The following is an 18,631-nucleotide window of genomic DNA, read 5'->3' on the forward strand; positions in this document are numbered from 1 at the left end:
TTAATCAACAGCCAATAAACTTTAACTGTTCCCTCGGTTGTTGTTTTTGATCAGTATGTTAAAGTAATCATCGCCAGTGTTTACATAAGATAATTGAATTAATCAATCGAATTAAATCAATCAGCCAATAAACTTTAACTGTTTCCACTGTTTTTGCGTTTCATCAGCATTAACAATTTAAGCGATTCACCGTTTTACGTTTGTGCTTGAAAATAAATATTTTAAAGTTTATTCGAAAGATAAGTGTAAACAGTCACAAGGTTGGCCTGGATACACTCGATGCCAAAAAACAACCTCGTTCTCAAGCTATGTCCACCATTTTGCTTCACTCCGATTAAAATCTGCCATGTGCACCTATCTTGCATTTTCCTGCGGTGGAAAAACCAGACCGAATTTTTGACTCATCATCATCATCCATACGAATACAAAAAGGTTTTAAGATTTCATTTATTTACTACACAACATTTATCTCAACGTTTTCTCAAAACTTTCACAATTGACCATAAAATAAATCAGTTAGAATAAAGTCGATTTAACGTAATTATAATTAATTACTCTAGAAAGTTGTTTTTAAATCTAAAACTGACAGCATAATCAGATGTAGTTCACCGGTTTAAGCTTCAGCTCTACCAAACAAATTTTGCGTTTTGTTTCCATCAAAAGACTCATCAAATTAATCACGTTGCCTGATAACTCGTAGATAACTTTATCAAACCCCCCAAGAACATTAGAGAGTCTTGTAAAAGGATCTGGTAAATTATTTCATATAAACAATTGTTTCATGACACAAAAAAATCTTCCCGAAGAAAAAAATTACCGGTTCCTCAAAGAGAATGCTCTAGGAAAGGTCTGCTGGTCTGACTTTCATTTCAGATGTTTTGGGGTCGTTGTTTTTAGCTTTAGGGTTTAATTTTGCCCAGTGAATTGTGCAATTACTTCCAGAATGAGGACAGATGCCGTTAAGATTTGAGTTAACAGTACAAACTCCATCAATGTACAGGTACCACCAGCCTCCCCCATATTTCCGTGCACAATCATGATCAGCTGGAAATCTATCCCACGTACTAAATAACGTGCCATTATGACCGGAGAGAGAATCTTCAACAGTAGCAGCTGCACAAAAAAAGAGAGGAATAAAAAGTAAACTTAAGAAGGCTCCATAGGGTTTTTGCTCAATGTTGGCGCGCGCGCCAGCGCATTGTTTTTCTAGAAAATTTTTGTGTTTTCGCTTTTCTAGGTTACTAAAAGCTATCAAAAGGGCGATGAGCAACGTTCGGACTATCGTTTGCTGTAGTAAATATTATCAAAATAATTTTCGCTATTAAGCTAAGGTTCCACGAAGAGAGGCGCTCGCCGGTGATAATTTGGCTTTGATTTTCTTCAGTTTGCTTAGGTGAATTTCCCAAAATTTTCACAATATGTGAAAATTGTCCTGTCATCATTTAAAAGCCGAAAAAAATAGGGGTTACAGAGGCAGTTTCAACGCTATTTGTAATTTTGTGTTTTCTTCCTCTATCTCAAATTTGGTCTTATCAATTTCTCTTATCAACAGGTACTGGAGAGGGCACAAATATGTTTAACGGCCCAGAAAATTTAAGAAATTCCAACTAAAGAAACGCGATCAATCTTACTCGAAAGATCCCCATTTTCTCAGAATAGAACTTCGCCAATGTCTATATCTGAGCGTGCGTAAACTTTCGAATCTGTTGCTTCATCTGTCACCTTTCTATAGAGCCTCCTTAAATAAATTTTAGCTTCATATTTGACGATCCGTAATTGTTAAGAGCCTTTCTCTAGCCTATTTTGGCATCTACAAGTGTATAAAATCACGAGCTACTATTACTTGTGGAGGTGATGTTTCAGAAAACACTTTTGTATTCCAAAGCATCAAAGTTACAGAGTCAAATCTGACACCTATTTTTCTATACATCCTAGGCCTTTGTGTCACCTGATGGATTCTCTGCCACCAAGTCACAAGTAACTTGCGAGTAAATGGATCGTTTAGGGCTCATGAGTGTGATATGCATAACCATATACAAATGCACGAATAACAAAAATATTTCCAAGGCATATAGTCGTTTGAGAGACATGTGGGTGAATAGCTATGAGAATGACTACATAAGCAAGGTTGGTGATAACAGTGATCATCCATCAAAATTATCATTCATTGTAAAATAGTAGATTGGCTTACATGAAATATTGCCGATGTGTAGCTTGTAATGGGCTGTCTCATTCTCAATACCAAACCATTCGTACTCAGCGTGAACAGTTTTGCTAGCATTTACTCCCAGATCCACGCGGAGTTTGTTTTCTGTCTTGTTTTGCGTCAGACGTTGGATCTTGTTCAGTCCCAGCCAAAATTCACGAACGAGGAAATCACCGAACCCCTTTTTGTAATCATCCCAGGTGCGGTTGAAATCAGCAATGTTACATAGTCTCTTCTGGATCACTGTCCATCCTCCACCAGCTGTCGTTTGGTCACAATACACATCAAAGGCACCTGAACCATCAGGGTCGATTGTATAAACACCACTGATGGTTTGGCCGCACTTGTAAAGCTCAGCACAGTTCTTAGCTGTTGAGGAAAAAAAATATACCTCGAAGTTCCAAGCCATGTGAAACTTTGCAGTTGATCGATTTAGCTCATGACACAAATTTCGCTCATTTGTTTGTTATTTTCTTAAAGTAAAATTACTATTCCTCAGTCAGATCTGACACAGAATTCGACAAGGAAAAAAAGGTGTTTCTTTGTCCTGTCACGAGCGAGAGGCCAGGTAAACAGATTGCGAATTTGATTTTTCCAGAGGATATTTGAACCGGGTCCTTCGGATCTCCACCACTGAGCCAAATAGAATCTACACTGCTGGTTTGTCAATCGCCAATGATGCCTAAAGCCCGATAATGCAATTAAAAACAGTTTCTAAGATTTGGACTGTTTTCACCCACACTTATAGACTGCGTACCGTATTCGCTACTTTCAACGGTGTTTAGAAAAAGAAAATAATAATAATGATAATAATAATATGATCACTATACGTGATCAAAGAGAACCTTTCACAAATTTCACTGATGTTCAGCTCCACTTAGGAAAGTTGACCTCCAACTTACCTGGGATTACAAGCGCTAGAGCTAATTTATTTACTGCCCAACACATCGCCAAAAGCACCAAAGCAGGATTTACTGAAACAGAGGTTAATGCACCATTAAATTTCTCACTCACTTTTCTTTATAATAGGTTGTATTGTTGCACAGCTTCAGACCCGAGAGATAAACCTCTTTAGGCTATGTAAATGCTCAAACGATAAATCAGGAAATCACGCTGCATTATGAACAGACACGTTAGGACTCATATTCTCCTGATAGGGTTGTGTTTCGTATCATCCTGCGAGAAGGGGTTGGAATATTTTCGTTTTGCCCTTAGTGGACCGTGCCTTTTGTAAAACTGCTATATCGGTGAAATTGTCGGGAAAACTAAAAAAATGATAATTGGAATGGTGAGTTTTTACCCTAGAACCGAAGAATAGTTAATCAGCAAATTGCTCTCAAGAACGATTTAGCGTAATTTTTAGGATGCACAATGTCCAATAAAACAGTCACTTACTTATTTTTCGACCTTTAACCATTGTACACTTCCGGAATGAAATGCTTAGTAACCAGGACGGAGTATTATCCAGAAACACAGCTAAACAAAAATAAAGCAAACCAAACATGAAGAAAAAGCACTAAATCAAAATAAGAAATAAAGCAAAATACACGGACATGTCAGTGGTGATTGATGGATTGTGTAAAGATAACAACGGCTTTGTAGGTAGTTCCATCCGTGTTACTGATGATATGTGGAAGGGCTGGTGCGTTCTAGGGGTTGGCAACAAGTCTTGGACCATACACGTACCCGCTAGTTTGCTAATAAATGGAATGAAAAAATTACATACACACAAAAAATCCAATAACTATGTCTCAAATAAAAACTTCTTTTTATGAATCCCTAAAAGAAACTATTCAAATCGAAGGCTAGTAAAACTAAGTCAGTGTTTGGAAATGGAACGATGTTACGATCAAAGCTAAAAGCTGATTACCATCCAAAAATTAATGCAAAAAAAGGAGATATTTAGGATAAAACTGAATTCCAATCAGGAGTTTATATATTTTAGATCCTTTCCATCAGAGACCATATCAGCCATATATGCAAGAAACGTTTCCAACGCGTAGGTGTCCTACCGTCAACAAGAAATCACTTACCTCTCACAAAGAGAATATTATTTTATACGGCAATATTGAGCAAATATTAATGTATAACGGAACGGTCTGGGGAGTAATCTAAAAAAATAACATCAGACGCAGCTGCCAGGGTAATCCTATGAGTAAAGAAGCGATAGCAGAGAGAACTGAATTGTGCGCGTCTCGTGTACGCTGCTCAATCGAAGAAACGCGCTAATGCGTAACCTCTGTTAACGCGATCAGCTTTGAAAATCCTTTATCGGATCTCTCTCAAAAAAAACAAAAAAACAAAAAAAACAACAACAAGAAAAAAACGCACAATAAAGAAATCTTTTAGATCCGGTGTTGGATTTCTTAATTGAAATCTACTTCGAAGAAAGATTTCTTAGAGTCGAAGTCCAGATTTGGATTTCATACTTGATTGCAAAATTCGAAACTCCGGATCCCAAACGCTAAATCCAGATTTCCCAGTCAGAAGCACTCTAAACTCCTTAAAAGCCACTGCATTAAACACCTGTTTGATACACTGTAAAATGAAAAGAGCCAAATTGACCCCAAAAGCCAAATTGGCGCCAATTTCTCGAGGGCCAGTTTGGCCCATCAAGGTTCGTTTTGGACTATTTGAGCCAAAACGGGCGGGACAGGTACCATTTCGACCCCTCCAAAATCTGAATTGGCCCCTATGAATTCTACTTTGGAACTTTTTCTCAATTTAGCCCTTCCAAGAGCCAAGTAGGATTGACCAATTTGGCCCCAATGAGGTGCAATTTTTGAAAAAAAAAGAAAATATAAAAATAATTTTCTTTTTTCGACCATATTTCTTCCCTATACTATTCCGAATTAATCGTTGGCTTTTTCTCGAGACGTGAGCGTGAGCTGCCTGTGATGGCATTAGTCGAACCTAGACCACTTGCGTAGGAAACAATAATGAATTATAGCAGCGAATTCGTCACTGAAGAGGCTGTTTCTTGGGTACAGTCGCATGGAATGAGACTTAAGAAAGGAAAGGTAGGCAAAAGAAATTTTTTAACAACGTATTTTACTGCAACTTTACTTTCACAAACTTGACCGCTCCATTGATCTTTGTTCGTATCTTATCTTGCAGAAAAGACGGTTGCGATGGCCAAGATCTCCTTGCCATCGCCCAAGATGCAGACGTACCAAGGCACTACATCCCTATTATAAAAGAGCGTCTAAAGCTCAAGAAATTGATTGCAATGAACGCTGAACCTAGAGATGACACGAGTTCTTTGTCGGTACGATAATTAATTTTCCCACCAGAGAATTTGACGCATGAATGGTTCGCCTCTTCTCCTGAGTCTTGTTGAGTCTCAGCGGTTTCGCAACTAAAGTCACGTGATCAAATTTTGGCGCCGAGAAATAGAGACAGTTAGAGTTCGAATACTCCATTTGCACAAGATGGATTTAACTTATTTAAAGATTCTCTGATTTTAGGATCTCTCACTCTGAATTCTTAATCTTTTTCTTGAAAAGATGAACTGATATTTTTATGTCTATGTCTTTGTTTGCATCCACTTAAGCTGATTTTTTTGCTCTCACTCTTTCAGCGTGCAGAATCAAGTCCTTCGAGTAAGACGGTTCAAACGTCGATTGATGATTCAGATAACATTAGCTATTATGAAAATTTAGAGGTGACATTGGCACCGAAAGAAAAGGGTAAATCGCCCAAGGATCTCTGTTTTACGGACGAGGCGACAGAACTGAGCACTGTCTAAGTAAGTTCTTGTATATTAAACTTAGCAGGATGGTGAAGAGTACATTATCGATTACTTTCTTTCGATTATGTCCTAAAGGAAAACACACAAGGTGCCAGTTGGTCAGTTAAAGATGACAAATCTCGGGGATTGCACCTACAAAAATGGCGAGATTTGCTTTATTTTTATTGAAATATATTAGATATGTATTAACTTGCACCATGCATAAAACAAAGTAAACCCAATTTTTAAATCTGGTAAATTGAAAAATTAGTGAATTGATAGGATGTTATCAGACAGTTTAATTTTTTTTGAAAACAAATATTTACCTACAGGTTCCTCCTGAATGGCTTTCAAAATTCCAACTACCATCGAGTGTAAGAAACTTTTCTTTGTTTTGTTTTTTAAGTCTACAAGCAATCCTTATTTATTCATGAATACTGAACTAAAACTGAAGTGCATAGAGGTATGATTTCTTTTCTTGATAAGTACATATACAGTTTGGTGAAAATACATCATTGATGATCACCATTATTGTGTTTTTACTTCTTATGCACAGTTTGCTTACAAATATTTTGCAACTTTGTAGTTGCAAAAATTTACTGTTCTCCAACAACAAATTAATTTGCTCATTTGTTTATTTTTTTGTACAGTTCTCTGCCTCAGTAGAGTTGGATACCCAGAAGGGATATCTCATCAGCAGCCTAAAGTACTCTGAGCAACAGTGGATTGCAAAAAAAAAATTATTGCAGAGTATCCTTGTATGGTTAGCAGGATACTAGACTAAGTTGACTTGGAAACTGAATGGATTGGTATGGTCTAAAAATCTATTGCTTCACCTCTTCTGCTTGCAGTGAAGAGAGACAATTTTGTAGTGCTGAATCTCTTGCCTTAAACTAAAAAGTTGCGAAATAATCACTCTCACCTTTTAAGTTCATGACCTTTGTTCTTGTGTGTTTGTCATCACATGCATTTAATGAAGTTGTGACCATTTTGGAGGTACAAGTCCAAAAAACTGCTACTTTGGTACTAAGATGAACAGCTAAAATTTCTGAGCCCATTTGCCAATGAAGTCCAGATACAAAGGTTCAAGTACTTTGGGGTTGTATTAATTTTGCCTTTTTGTTTAGTTTTTTTGATTTTGTAATTTTTTAAAATATTCCTGTTGTCAAACCATTAGATAAATATTGGACATAGAATAGCTGATTTTTTCAGATATTTTGGGAGTCATACATTAGTTTTTCAAGTCTTGAATGGGCGACAAGTTACACGCATTGAGCTAAACTTCCACTTCCATTTCTGGTGTTTTAGCTTATAGTTTTAGAAAAACAATATATATATATATATATATATATATATATATATATATATATATATATATATGTAAATGTGGGGGTAGAGTCTACCTTGGCATAAAGTGCTCAATGCTGTGGTAGCAGAGCTAAGTATACATAAGTTAAAGAATTAAAGAGGACACATCAATTCTCTGTGACTCTGAATTTCGCACCTAAGCGCTTGTCAGACAGAACTTTTCTGTCTGACAAGCGCTTAGGCACAAAACTCAGTCACAGAGAATTGATGCGTCCTCTTTAATTCTTTAACTTAAGTGTGTATATATATATTCTTTTTTTTTTTCTGGCTACAGGCACTTTTTGCACTTTGGCTTGATTTTAATGTGGTTGTAAAACTTGTTTTTATTGCATAGAGTACCTGATGTTGATTCAGCAATCAGAGGTTATGTCCAGCACAAATTTTAATTGTTGGAGATCTTCAATACATCAATCACCTGAATATAGTAACAGAGGGAAGTGTAATTTGTCACTTCTCACAAGAAAAGATTCTTGATGCTCTCATTGGGTTACTTGGCTCATTTATATTTTCTTACAATTGGTCAAAGGCAATTTTGACTTTTTTTAGAGCAAGCATTGGGCACAGGCAGACTCTTGTCACTGTTTCCTCTATTTTCAATGACTTGGCAAATGCCTGCGGTAGTACTTGCTGATAGTTTATATTTTGATAATATCTAAAGTAGCAATATGAGTGCATGTATTCTCACATCCACTGGAAGAATACTCTTTGCTGCTCTAAGGCTCTTTGTTTTTCATACGCACAAATCAAACAAGATCTATATTCTTGTGCAGGAACTGGATCATTTGTTGCCTCTGTCTTATTTTGATAATTTTCTGTACTTTAAATCAGTCTTAATTATAAGCTGCTTTACATTACCACATTTGCTAAGCCATTGAAAAGGGAAGCTTTACTCACAAGTGTCTCTTGGGTGTAATTTCTTGCAATGCTCGCACTGTTAAGAAGTATACTGATTTAGGGAAGAGATCTATTTTAGAAAATGGTTGAATTGATGTTAAATATGTATGTATGTTATATTCTTTCACATGATGTTTCAAAGTTTGTCTGTTTTATACCATCTAGAACCTAATAAATGAGTGTTTGAAAGATAAAGTATGTGGTGTATTTTCATTATTTGAATGTAAGGGGGAAAATCAGCATGGAGAGGAAAAGAGCCCTCTACTTCTGAAGTGGCCCACATTGGAGCTGAATTGGCTCTTTTTAAAGGGGCCATTTGTGAGAGGGCTGAAATTTCGGGGGCTGTTTTGACCCCTATAAATTTCAAAGTGGCCCCTGTTTTTTTCAAATTCACTCTTCACATGGTCCAATTTGGCCCCTACAACGGAGTCAATTCAGCCCCAAAATTGGTGCTAAAAACAGCCCCATTTCAGTGGGGCTGAATTGACCCTAAGCGAGTGCCAAACTGGACTCACTCGTTTTGGCCCCATTTTTGGGGCCAAATCAACTCTTAATTTTACAGTGTAGAATAGTGCGAGGTATTGAAGCTACTTTGTGGTCCTCAAGAAACGTTTTCCCGTAGTATTTGGGGCATTTTGCGGTGTCTTAAATACCATACGGAAACATAGGCGGAAGGAATTCCCTCGCTTCAGTTATTATACTGCGAAAAACATTATCAGTACTTGTAAGATCAAGCCTCGCCATTCGAATTGTTGAGAAACGCATTTTTAATTATTCAAAGAAAAAAACAGATAATTTCTTTGGTTTCAGCGATATAGTTTACGGTGGAAGGGGGTGAATTCAACGGACTCGCAAACTTATCAAAATGTTTTTTAAAGTGCAACACTCATCTTTGCTAAAATTTTTACAACGAGCAACAAATTGTGGAGGATTAAGCAATAACATGAATTCAAATGACATTGTTTAACTCAAATTTAAAGAAATATTTTAGGGATTTACATTCATAGCTATGTTAATCTTGGGAAGCGGATTGGAATGTTTCGAACAGCTTTTAGAAGACATGCTTACTCTAACCAGTCAATAATCGATTTGCATGGACAACATTAGTTTGCAAATCAATTTTCCGAAGGCAGATAATATTATTTTAGACATACAGGGCAAAAAACGTCACTTAGCATGGTCTGCACAGTGAAATATTGTGAAAAAGAAACAGACAAAAGGTAGCTTAAAAATTCCGAAACCAGCCGCATACGTCAAATTGCCTTTCTTTTGTAGAGGTCGTGTCTAAGATTCCGATTAGAATAGTAGCTCGAAAGGAAAGAAACCGAACCTTTGCGGCCTGTAAGGCACTGACGGGAATTTTCAAATATTCCTTCTCTCGAGAGATGCACGATGCAAAAGGCAGTGGTGACCCAAAGAGTCGTGCTACACAACTTCGAGGCCAATTGAGTATACCTCTCCTTATCACTCTCCGCAAATCTTTTATCTCTTAAACACTTCAAAACCATGACTAACAGCTTAACAGTTTTATAGCAACTGAGATATTGAGCTGTAACATGAGGTTATTAGTTTATATTCTCTTGGTTGTACTTTGCTTAGTGTAAAAGGATTTCATTAAACCATACCGTGGCATCCTGTTACAAGCAAAAGAAAATCTGCAATAATACATTTGGGAAGCAGAAACCTGTTGTGGTGTCACAAGACGTAAATTTCTCCACTAATCAGACGACACATATATATGTAGAGTTATAAACGGTAAGGAGCGTGTCGTATTGTAATAAGTCAAAACTCTCTAAAGATTCGTGAAATTACAAGACTAGTAAAACTCTTAAGATATCTGCTTTGAGTAAGTTACCTACCTTAATCTTCCTTTAACATCTGGAGGACTGTCAGAATTGCTCTGTAAAATTTCTTTTATTCAGCTGTAAGCAATGGTCAGCCAATCAGAGACTCCCCTACGGGACAGGGCGGCATTTCAACCAAAAAGTTAGTTTTTTTTACCGGTTGAGTTAAGAAACAGGACCCTCCGTCGGATTTGTCGGTGGAATTATTTGCGTAAGAGGCTTGGGAAAGCCAAATACGCAAACGATAACAAAGGTTTTATAAAAAAGGCTCATGTTCTTATAGCTCTACAATTGTCTTTTTTGCGTCATGGAAAATTCAAACCTTAAGGAAATTTAATCCTGGATTCAAAACATCTTAGAAGATGTTCTATGAAAATGAATGTTCTGTTATGATGTAACGTTGTGTGTCAATGAAAAAAAATTGAGCAGAATTTAGACTACAACGATATGCCTCATTAATATCCTTTTATATCTTAAAAGTTGAGGGAAGTTGATGACACAAATACTTTCTTAACAGACGCTTGTTTGGTGTTTTTACCTAAAAAGATATGGCACTGTAATTATTATTTACTGCAACTTTTTTCGCATGTCAAAGCAATTATTTTCATCTAACAAGAAATCACCCAGAAAAGGCCGTTGGGTCTCATTTTTCATGAATTAGGCCTTTCTGTAATAATTTGTAGGATGATATGTCATTTCTTTTAGTTACCTTGGGATAGCAAACAATGTTAGCGATTAACAGGTTATAAACTGTTGATATTCTCTTGTAGCAATCTATATATTGAAAATATAACATATAAACAGCTGTCGTATAAATGACTAAATCATTGAAATATGACAAGCGCCTAAATGGCAGCTTAAGTTGATGACTTGCGGGCCTAATCACTTTTCCGCTTAACAGATACTACCACTGTACAAATAATGTTACTGTGATGTTCGTTCATGAAAACAAATGAAAAAACAGTCACAGACAACGATTGTCTCCGCCGTTACAAGGCAAAGTGGGATTATTGAGTCTGAGGGAACAGTCAATAATCATTTCCATTTTGTTCGAAGCGGGTTAGTTTAGAGAGTAGGAAAAGAATTAGTCTTGTTAGCTCAAAGCTACCTTTGAGGTGCTTAACATGTTGCGTCAATGCGTCAAATGCCGACTTAGCCGGAAATCTTATCACATCACGTTGTTTAAAGAAAAAAGAGCGCGAGGAAAACTCAAAACTCTACTTGTGAGCGCCTTTAAGATCGGGGGAATCAAGAGGATTTGAAAGAATCTAAGAAACCTTTGCGGTGATCCCTATCTTTGATGATATCATAGGATAGCGATAAGCTTAACATCTACGTAATTTTATTTCATTTTGTTTGTTTGTTTGCTTAAAAGTCAGATAAATTGACGGCCAAACTCTAACAGAAAGATAGCCAAATTTGAAATTGAAAACTCGATCTGTACCCAGGCAAGTGATAAATTTAAATGGGCGTTGCAATTTTGACTAACAATATTCAAGCGGCCAAACCAGGAGCAAAATATCTCACAAAGTAAAATGGCGACAAAAAGAAACGTCACATTCAAATAAATCAACAACACGAAATCTATTAAACCTCAAAACATGGTAAACCAGCTGCCAATGTGTGTACAATATATCCAATTGGCAGCCAAACAGATACGCAAACCTCAACTCGAAGACAGAGATAAAATTACAAATCTATCGATGCTTATGGTCGGTAATTGAAATAAAGAGCTTCCGACGGAAGCGTACTAATGCACTCATTATAATTCGGTAAACGATGTTTAGAAAAAAAAAACTGGAGGCAGATTATAAACTCCTACAAACATGGAGATAATGAACATATAACTTTGCTTTAATCTCAGTTTGAAAGGAGATAAAGATGAGCTGTCAACTTATCTTCCTTAACTTTCATCAGTGGACATTCTAAATTTGACCGCAGACCTACCTTGAGAACCACAATAAAGGAGAAGGACCTATTAGCGACCCTCCAAAATATTGATTCGGTTCACCGGCAACAGAATAAGGTTTGTTTTTGTTCATTTGCGAGATTTTGTAGAAAAGTGTTTGGGTTAGTGTTATGAAACCGAAAAGGAAGCTAAATTGGAGCATAATATTATTTACGACAACTTTATTTCAATAATAGACATCACAAAGCCTAGGAACTAGAATGCAGGAAACTTTTACCGACATCAGACTGACTTAGATCACATTGCCTTTGTTAGAATTAATTTCTCTAACACTCGTTTCGGTTTGGTTGATCCTTCTTTATTTTCTTTCCTTCTCAAGTTGTTATAACGGGGACTAGCTTCAATGTACCAGGGAAAACTAGAGTCTCCGCTTATAAAGGTGACACTGCGGATGACATTTGGGCGTAAATTTTTAGTAATAACTTTAAGCTACTTAAGAATAAAATCTTTAAGACTTTTTTGCGCTCAATGGGACGAATAACCGCTCCGGAAGGAGCGGTGAACAACTTTACAACTCTATATCACTGACGGATAACCGCCACGCATAGCACCGACCCGAAGTGCTGTATCTTATTAAGTACTTAAGACGCAGTCCAAACGGGTGCCAAGTTGCCAAAGGTGGGTAAGACGGTCTCATGTAATAACACTGGTTACCAAATTACATTTTGGAAGATTGTGACACTGATCTTATCATCGACAGCAAGAAGATATCTGAAAGTTGAATATCATTGCATTTCGTTTTTTCTTTTTCTTTTAATTTTTCTTTTTGTGAAAATGCTTGTGGCCCAAGATAGAATGCAAAATTGGAAACAGTGTTAAAAATTTCAGAATGTTAATCCGACTTGAAGTCCCTAACTTCAAAATGTGACGACAAGTGATAAACAAGTTCATCACGGTTTTGTTTATTTAGTAGATTTTGCCAAGCTTTTACGCGAGACAAATGTTGTCGGCGGGTGCGTTTGAAAATTAGTCCGCTTTGGCGAAAAACCATCCATACTTGTAAGATGTTGGTAATGACAGATAATTTGCCTAAATAAACAATTTTGTCGCTAATGTGGATGGGCCCTTACTAAAAAACGCAAATTATTTCCTTTTGAATTTATTTTAACAGTTGTTTTCCATTATACTCCGATCAACACTTTTGTAATTTACACCCGCAGGCACGCATTGTTTGCGACATGAATGGCACATCACGCAACGTCACAGGATGTTCCAACCCAAACGCGCGCGCACAATTTCCCTGGACAATTCTTTTTCTAATTATTTCAGACATTTATTGATTTTCTATATCACGAACATTCTTGCTGCAAGTTTGCCATCTTATTAAGTACTTAAGACGCAGTCCAAACGGGTGCCAAGTTGCCAAAGGTGGGTAAGACGGTCTCATGTAATAACACTGGTTACCAAATTACATTTTGGAAGATTGTGACACTGATCTTATCATCGACAGCAAGAAGATATCTGAAAGTTGAATATCATTGCATTTCGTTTTTTTTTTTCTTTTAATTTTTCTTTTTATGAAAATGCTTGTGGCCCAAGATAGAATGCAAAATTGGAAACAGTGTTAAAAATTTCAGAATGTTAATCCGACTTGAAGTCCCTAACTTCAAAATGTGACGACAAATGATAAACAAGTTCATCACGGTTTTGTTTATTTAGTAGATTATGCTAAGCTTTTACCCGAGACAAATGTTGTCGGCGGGTACGTTTGAAAATTAGTCCGCTTTGGCGAAAAACCATCCATACTTGTAAGATGTTGGTAATGACAGATAATTTGCCTAAATAAACAATTTTGTCGCTAATGTGGATGGGCCCTTACTAAAATCGCAAATTATTTCCTTTTGAATTTATTTTAACAGTTGTTTTCCATTATACTCCGATCAACACTTTTATAATTTACACCCGCAGGCACGCATTGTTTGCGACATGAATGGCACATCACGCAACGTCACAGGATGTTCCAACCCAAACGCGCGCGCACAATTTCCCTGGACAATTCTTTTTCTAATTATTTCAGGCATTTATTGATTTTCTATATCACGAACATTCTTACTGCAAGTTTGCCATCTTATTAAGTACTTAAGACGCAGTCCAAACGGGTGCCAAGTTGCCAAAGGTGGGTAAGACGGTCTCATGTAATAACACTGGTTACCAAATTACATTTTGGAAGATTGTGACACTGATCTTATCATCGACAGCAAGAAGAAATCTGAAAGTTGAATATCATTGCATTTCGTTTTTTCTTTTTCTTTTAATTTTTCTTTTTATGAAAATGCTTGTGGCCCAAGATAGAATGCAAAATTGGAAACAATGTTAAAAATTTCAGAATGTTAATCCGACTTGAAGTCCCTAACTTCAAAATGTGACGACAAATGATAAACAAGTTCATCACGGTTTTGTTTATTTAGTAGATTATGCCAAGCTTTTACCCGAGACAAATGTTGTCGGCGGGTGCGTTTGAAAATTAGTCCGCTTTGGCGAAAAACCATCCATACTTGTAAGATGTTGGTAATGACAGATAATTTGTCAAAATAAACAATTTTGTCGCTAATGTGGATGGGCCCTTACTAAATGTAGTGTATTGCGTTACCTAAGCGTTACTATAGTCACGCTATATCCTGTAAGACACGATCGGTACATGATTGTAAAGGTACATTCCTATGTAAAAGTAGTATTACTGATTCCTAGTACTGTATTGTGAACATAGCTTGTTGATTCTTTAATAAAATTCAGTTGAGCAATAGCAATAAAAGGAGTAACTTGACTGAGTCTAGACGACACAACATACTGGCGACGAGGATTAAAAGCCAATAACGTACTCCTTGAGCTAGATGGAACGGACGGGACTTTCTACGCCACAGCCGTTCAACATCGACGCAGCCGACTTGTATTGCGAATGGCAGCACTGGGTGAGTTCCTTTGATATAAACTCAGTGGCTTCCGAGCTCTCCGACAAGGACGACAAAGTCCAGCGAGCGACCTTTCTGCACTGCCTTAGGCCCGCTGTGCAAAGGATCTTCAGAACCCTGCCTGGCGAACATAAAAAACTTGAAGATGCGAAACTAGCTCTTCAAAACTACTTTGCGCCAAAACGAAACGTGGTGTCTGAAAGGTACAAGTTCCGATCCAGGGAATAGAGGCCAGACGAGCCGATAGATAGCCACCTTACAGCACTCAGAGAACTTGCGAAATCGTGCGAGTTTGGCACACTCGAAGAAGAGATGATAAGGGACCAGATCGTTGAAAAGTGCGCGTCGAAAAGCCTTCGATAAAAGTTACTGACTCAAGACGATCTGGACCTGACGAAAACGATGAAAGTGGCCAGGAGCGAAGAATCGTCAAGGAAAGATGCCAGCATGATTACAAAGGGCACCAAGGAAGACCCCATACCAGTCGACAAAGTCAACGCCAAAAAGCCTACCGATGGAGCAGACGAAAAAAGGTTCATCTGTTACAGATGTGGCGGATTGGATGATCACAGTCCTAACGAATGCGGTGCGATCAACTCGAGATGCAATTTCTGCAAGAAAGTGGGTCATCTTGCCCGGGTCTGCAAATCAAGCAAGCAAGATCAGAAAGCAAACTGGAAACAAGGGAAAAAGTCACGAAAGAACCCCAAGAAGACGGACAGGAAAGTTCGAAACCTCAAAGCGGCAGAATGGTTCAGTGAAGAAAGCACGGACGAGAATGAGCCTGTATTCTCGATGAACAATGAGGACAGTTCAGTCCAAGTGAAAATGGACGGACAAAAGATCCGCATGATAGTAGACAGCGGATGTAAGTACAATATTATATCGTCACAATTGTACAATGCTAAATTTAAGTCTCATGAACTCCTACCAAGGAAAAAGCGATTTATTGCTTATGGACATAAAGATCCATTAAATTGCAAAGGCTATTTTACTGCCACTATCACAGTAGGAAAGAAAGAAATAAGAGCAAATGTATATGTTATACAAGGGAATTCAGAGTCACTCCTTGGGAGGGATTCAAGTTTCAATTTAGAGATAATTAGTGTAAACCTCGTTCAAGACAAGCCAAGTTTTCCTAAGACTAGTGAAAATAGTGAATTAGATTCTTTACTACGTGAATTTGACGAAATATTTCATGGGATAGGTAAAGTGGCCAACTTTGAGCACAAAATTGCCGTTGACTCTAGCGTCAAACCTGTTAGTCAACGATTAAGGCGTATACCATTTAGCCAAATTGAAGCAGTTAACAACGAGCTAGACAAGATGCTCGAAAATGACATCATTGAGGAGGTCACAGAGGCCAGCCCATGGGTCTCTAATTTAGTAATCGTCCCAAAGAAATCGGGGGAAATAAGAGTGTGTTGTGACCTCAGGGAAGTAAATAAGGCTGTAATTAGGGAACGACACCTGTTACCTAAGGTAGATGACACTTTGCAAGCTATGCACGGTTCGAAGTATTTTGCAAAAATCGATGCGAAGAGTGTTTTTTTTCAGCTTACACTAGCTGAAGAGTCGCGGTACATCACTACCTTCATCACGCCTCGTGGTTGTTTTAGGTTTAAGCGTACTCCCTTCGGTCTTAGTGATGCAAGCGAAGCTTTCCAAAAGATGATGGAACAAATTTTGTTCGGAATCGACGGAGTTCAAATCTCTATCGACGATGTCATCGTGCACGCTGTGACAATGGAAGAACTCATTAACCGGCTCCGTAAAGTTTTCGAGAGATGTCGTGCGAACAACTTAAGGCTAAATCAAAGCAAGTGTGAATTCGGCGTTACCAAGATTTCGGTGTTAGGCCATGTAGTATCTGCCGATGGTATTAAGCCGGATCCAAAAAAGTGCGAAGCAATAAAAGCTACACCACCGCCAAAGAATGTATCAGATCTTAGGTCATTTCTTGGAACGTGCGGTTATGTTTCCAAATTCGTACCGAATTACGCGAACATCGTGGAACCTTTGCGAAAGTTAACTCGGAGCGAAGTAAAATTTTCGTGGGGAAAGGAGCAAAAAGAGGCATTCAAAGCCCTTAAGGAAGCGTTGTCTTGCGAGCCCGTTCTCGCATGTTTTCGCTTAAACTCTCCTACGTATTTGATCACCGATGCTAGTCCAGTAGGTTTAGGAGCAATCCTGCTTCAGGACCAAACTAACGGCGAGCGAAAACCAATCGCCTACATAAGTCGATCACTTACGCCTACCGAACGAAGATATACGCAAATCGAACGCGAAGCGCTTGGATGCGTATGGGCAGTCGAACGCCTGCACAATTATTTGTTCGGAATCAATTTTACGCTACTTACTGACAACAAACCTCTGTCCAGCATGTTTGATCCGCAGTCCAGCAAAGTCCTGCCACCACGAATTCAACGTTTGGCCTGGAGATTGCATCAGTACAATTTCCATATACAACACGTATCGGGAAAGGACAACACTGCAGATTCACTGTCTCGACTTCCTTCGAAGTGTGAAAACTACACCGATAGCGGAACTGTTTGCGAGAATTATGTTAGGTTTGTTTATGAAACCACCATGTTAGACCTGCAAGCTGTCACTCTTATCGAGATGAGCCGCGAAACACGCAGAGATGACACTTTGTCCAAATTAATCGAGCATATTCAAGATGGCAAGTGGTCGCGCGACGAAAAACTGAAACCGTTTAAAGCAGTTAAGGATGAATTATCTGTTTATGAAGGAGTTATTCTCAGAGGAAATCGAATTGTTGTTCCTTCGTCACTGCAAAAGAAAATTCTTAAGCTCTCGCATGAGACGCACCAAGGAATTGTCAAAACTAAACAGTTTCTCAGGTCACGATTCTTTTGGCCTGGAATGGACAGCGCAGCAGAGGCAATGATTAAAAATTGTCGTGCATGTGGTTTAAATCAACCGTTAAACAAGTACACGCCTCTCCTGCCCGCATCGTTACCTCGTGGTCCTTGGGTAAAGGGCGCAGTAGATATCGTTGGTCCAGTAAACGGGAAATTTATTTTGACGTACATCGATTATTATTCGTCATATCCGGAGGCGCACATACTGCGAAAAATCACCTCTCGTGAGGTCATTCGAGTTCTGACAGATATTTTTGCCAGATTTGGTTTTCCAGAGGGGTTGGTTTCTGACAATAAACCGTATTCATAAATGGCCGCTACGCGGAACGGTCTGGAACCTAGCGCATGAAATCGAGGTCGGAAAGGCCTCGCTAAAGTAAACAACAAAGAAATCATGGCGTTGTCCAGCTCTTCGTCCGCAGATAGCAACACTATTCTCACCGAGAACGATATACCCGGTGCTTCCTTGAATGGGAGAAATCCTTCATCCTTAAAGAATGAAGAACTGAAGTTTTGGCTAAGGTGCCGCGGTGATTCTCTTAAAGGACTCAAGACTAAAGCGTGCTTTGTCAAACGGTGAGCATACGCAACTATTTATACACGTGGCTTTGGCGGAACCTTTACATTGATAATCTTTGTTTTTATTATAGGGTCCAAGAATATATCACGTCTGGTCGAGATAAGATGGTGGTCGATCCGGATAACGATAAAATTTATACGAAAAGAAAGACCAGGCTTTCAAATCTGCCGGCCGAACGCTCCCCTGAAACTCCAGCCCCAAAGTATCCAAGCGATGGCTGGGGAAAATCACTTGAAAGGATGCCGC

At 38.3% G+C, this 18,631-nt stretch overlaps 2 protein-coding genes and 1 long non-coding RNA gene across 4 annotated transcripts in view; 2 read left to right on the plus strand and 1 right to left on the minus strand.

Moving 5' to 3' along the window:
- Window positions 1–430: 430 nt before the first annotated feature.
- On the minus strand, window positions 431–10,202 carry LOC149049483 (angiopoietin-related protein 7-like). Its single transcript, XM_089198431.1, has 5 exons — window positions 10,058–10,202; window positions 3,602–3,682; window positions 3,109–3,180; window positions 2,192–2,575; window positions 431–1,113 (listed from the first exon to the last, which is right to left on the minus strand). The coding sequence occupies exons 2-5, from the start codon at window positions 3,621–3,623 to the stop codon at window positions 839–841; spliced, it is 753 nt and encodes a 250-aa protein (XP_089054557.1). The 5' UTR covers window positions 3,624–3,682; window positions 10,058–10,202; the 3' UTR covers window positions 431–838.
- Window positions 5,068–8,393, plus strand: LOC149049484 (uncharacterized). Of its 2 annotated transcripts, XR_016184445.1 has the most exons (4): window positions 5,153–5,474; window positions 5,787–5,954; window positions 6,269–6,310; window positions 6,587–8,393. It is a non-coding gene; the product is annotated as an uncharacterized LOC149049484 (long non-coding RNA). The 2 variants fall into 2 exon arrangements; XR_016184446.1 differs by lacking the exons at window positions 6,269–6,310; window positions 6,587–8,393 and adding an exon at window positions 6,033–6,246 and having other exon boundaries at window positions 5,068–5,474.
- A 7,911-nt stretch (window positions 10,203–18,113) lies between the features above and the next one.
- LOC149049485 (uncharacterized) overlaps window positions 18,114–18,631 on the plus strand; it is a 1,670-nt gene continuing 1,152 nt past the window's right edge. Inside the window, exons 1-2 of the mRNA XM_089198432.1 lie at window positions 18,114–18,381; window positions 18,456–18,631. The exon at window positions 18,456–18,631 is cut by the window's right edge and continues 1,152 nt beyond it. Of these exons, the coding sequence (XP_089054558.1) occupies window positions 18,200–18,381; window positions 18,456–18,631 (358 nt within the window). The 5' untranslated portion in view covers window positions 18,114–18,199. The remainder of the gene's footprint in view (window positions 18,382–18,455) is intronic.

The sequence above is a fragment of the Pocillopora damicornis genome, chromosome 2 (assembly GCF_964200805.1).
Source record: "Pocillopora damicornis chromosome 2, jaPocDami1.2, whole genome shotgun sequence".
Lineage (NCBI taxonomy): Eukaryota > Metazoa > Cnidaria > Anthozoa > Scleractinia > Pocilloporidae > Pocillopora > Pocillopora damicornis.

Bases quoted from the DNA above. Each gene is read 5' to 3' on its own strand.
- LOC149049483 (XM_089198431.1), bottom strand. From the start codon at position 3,623: ATGGTTAAAGGTCGAAAAATAA. The intron at 3,181-3,601 runs GTAAGTGACTGT...CCTCTGTTTCAG, and splicing joins GGTTAAAGGTCGAAAAATAA to TAAATCCTGCTTTGGTGCTT. The intron at 2,576-3,108 runs GTAAGTTGGAGG...TTTCCTCAACAG, and splicing joins TCTAGCGCTTGTAATCCCAG to CTAAGAACTGTGCTGAGCTT.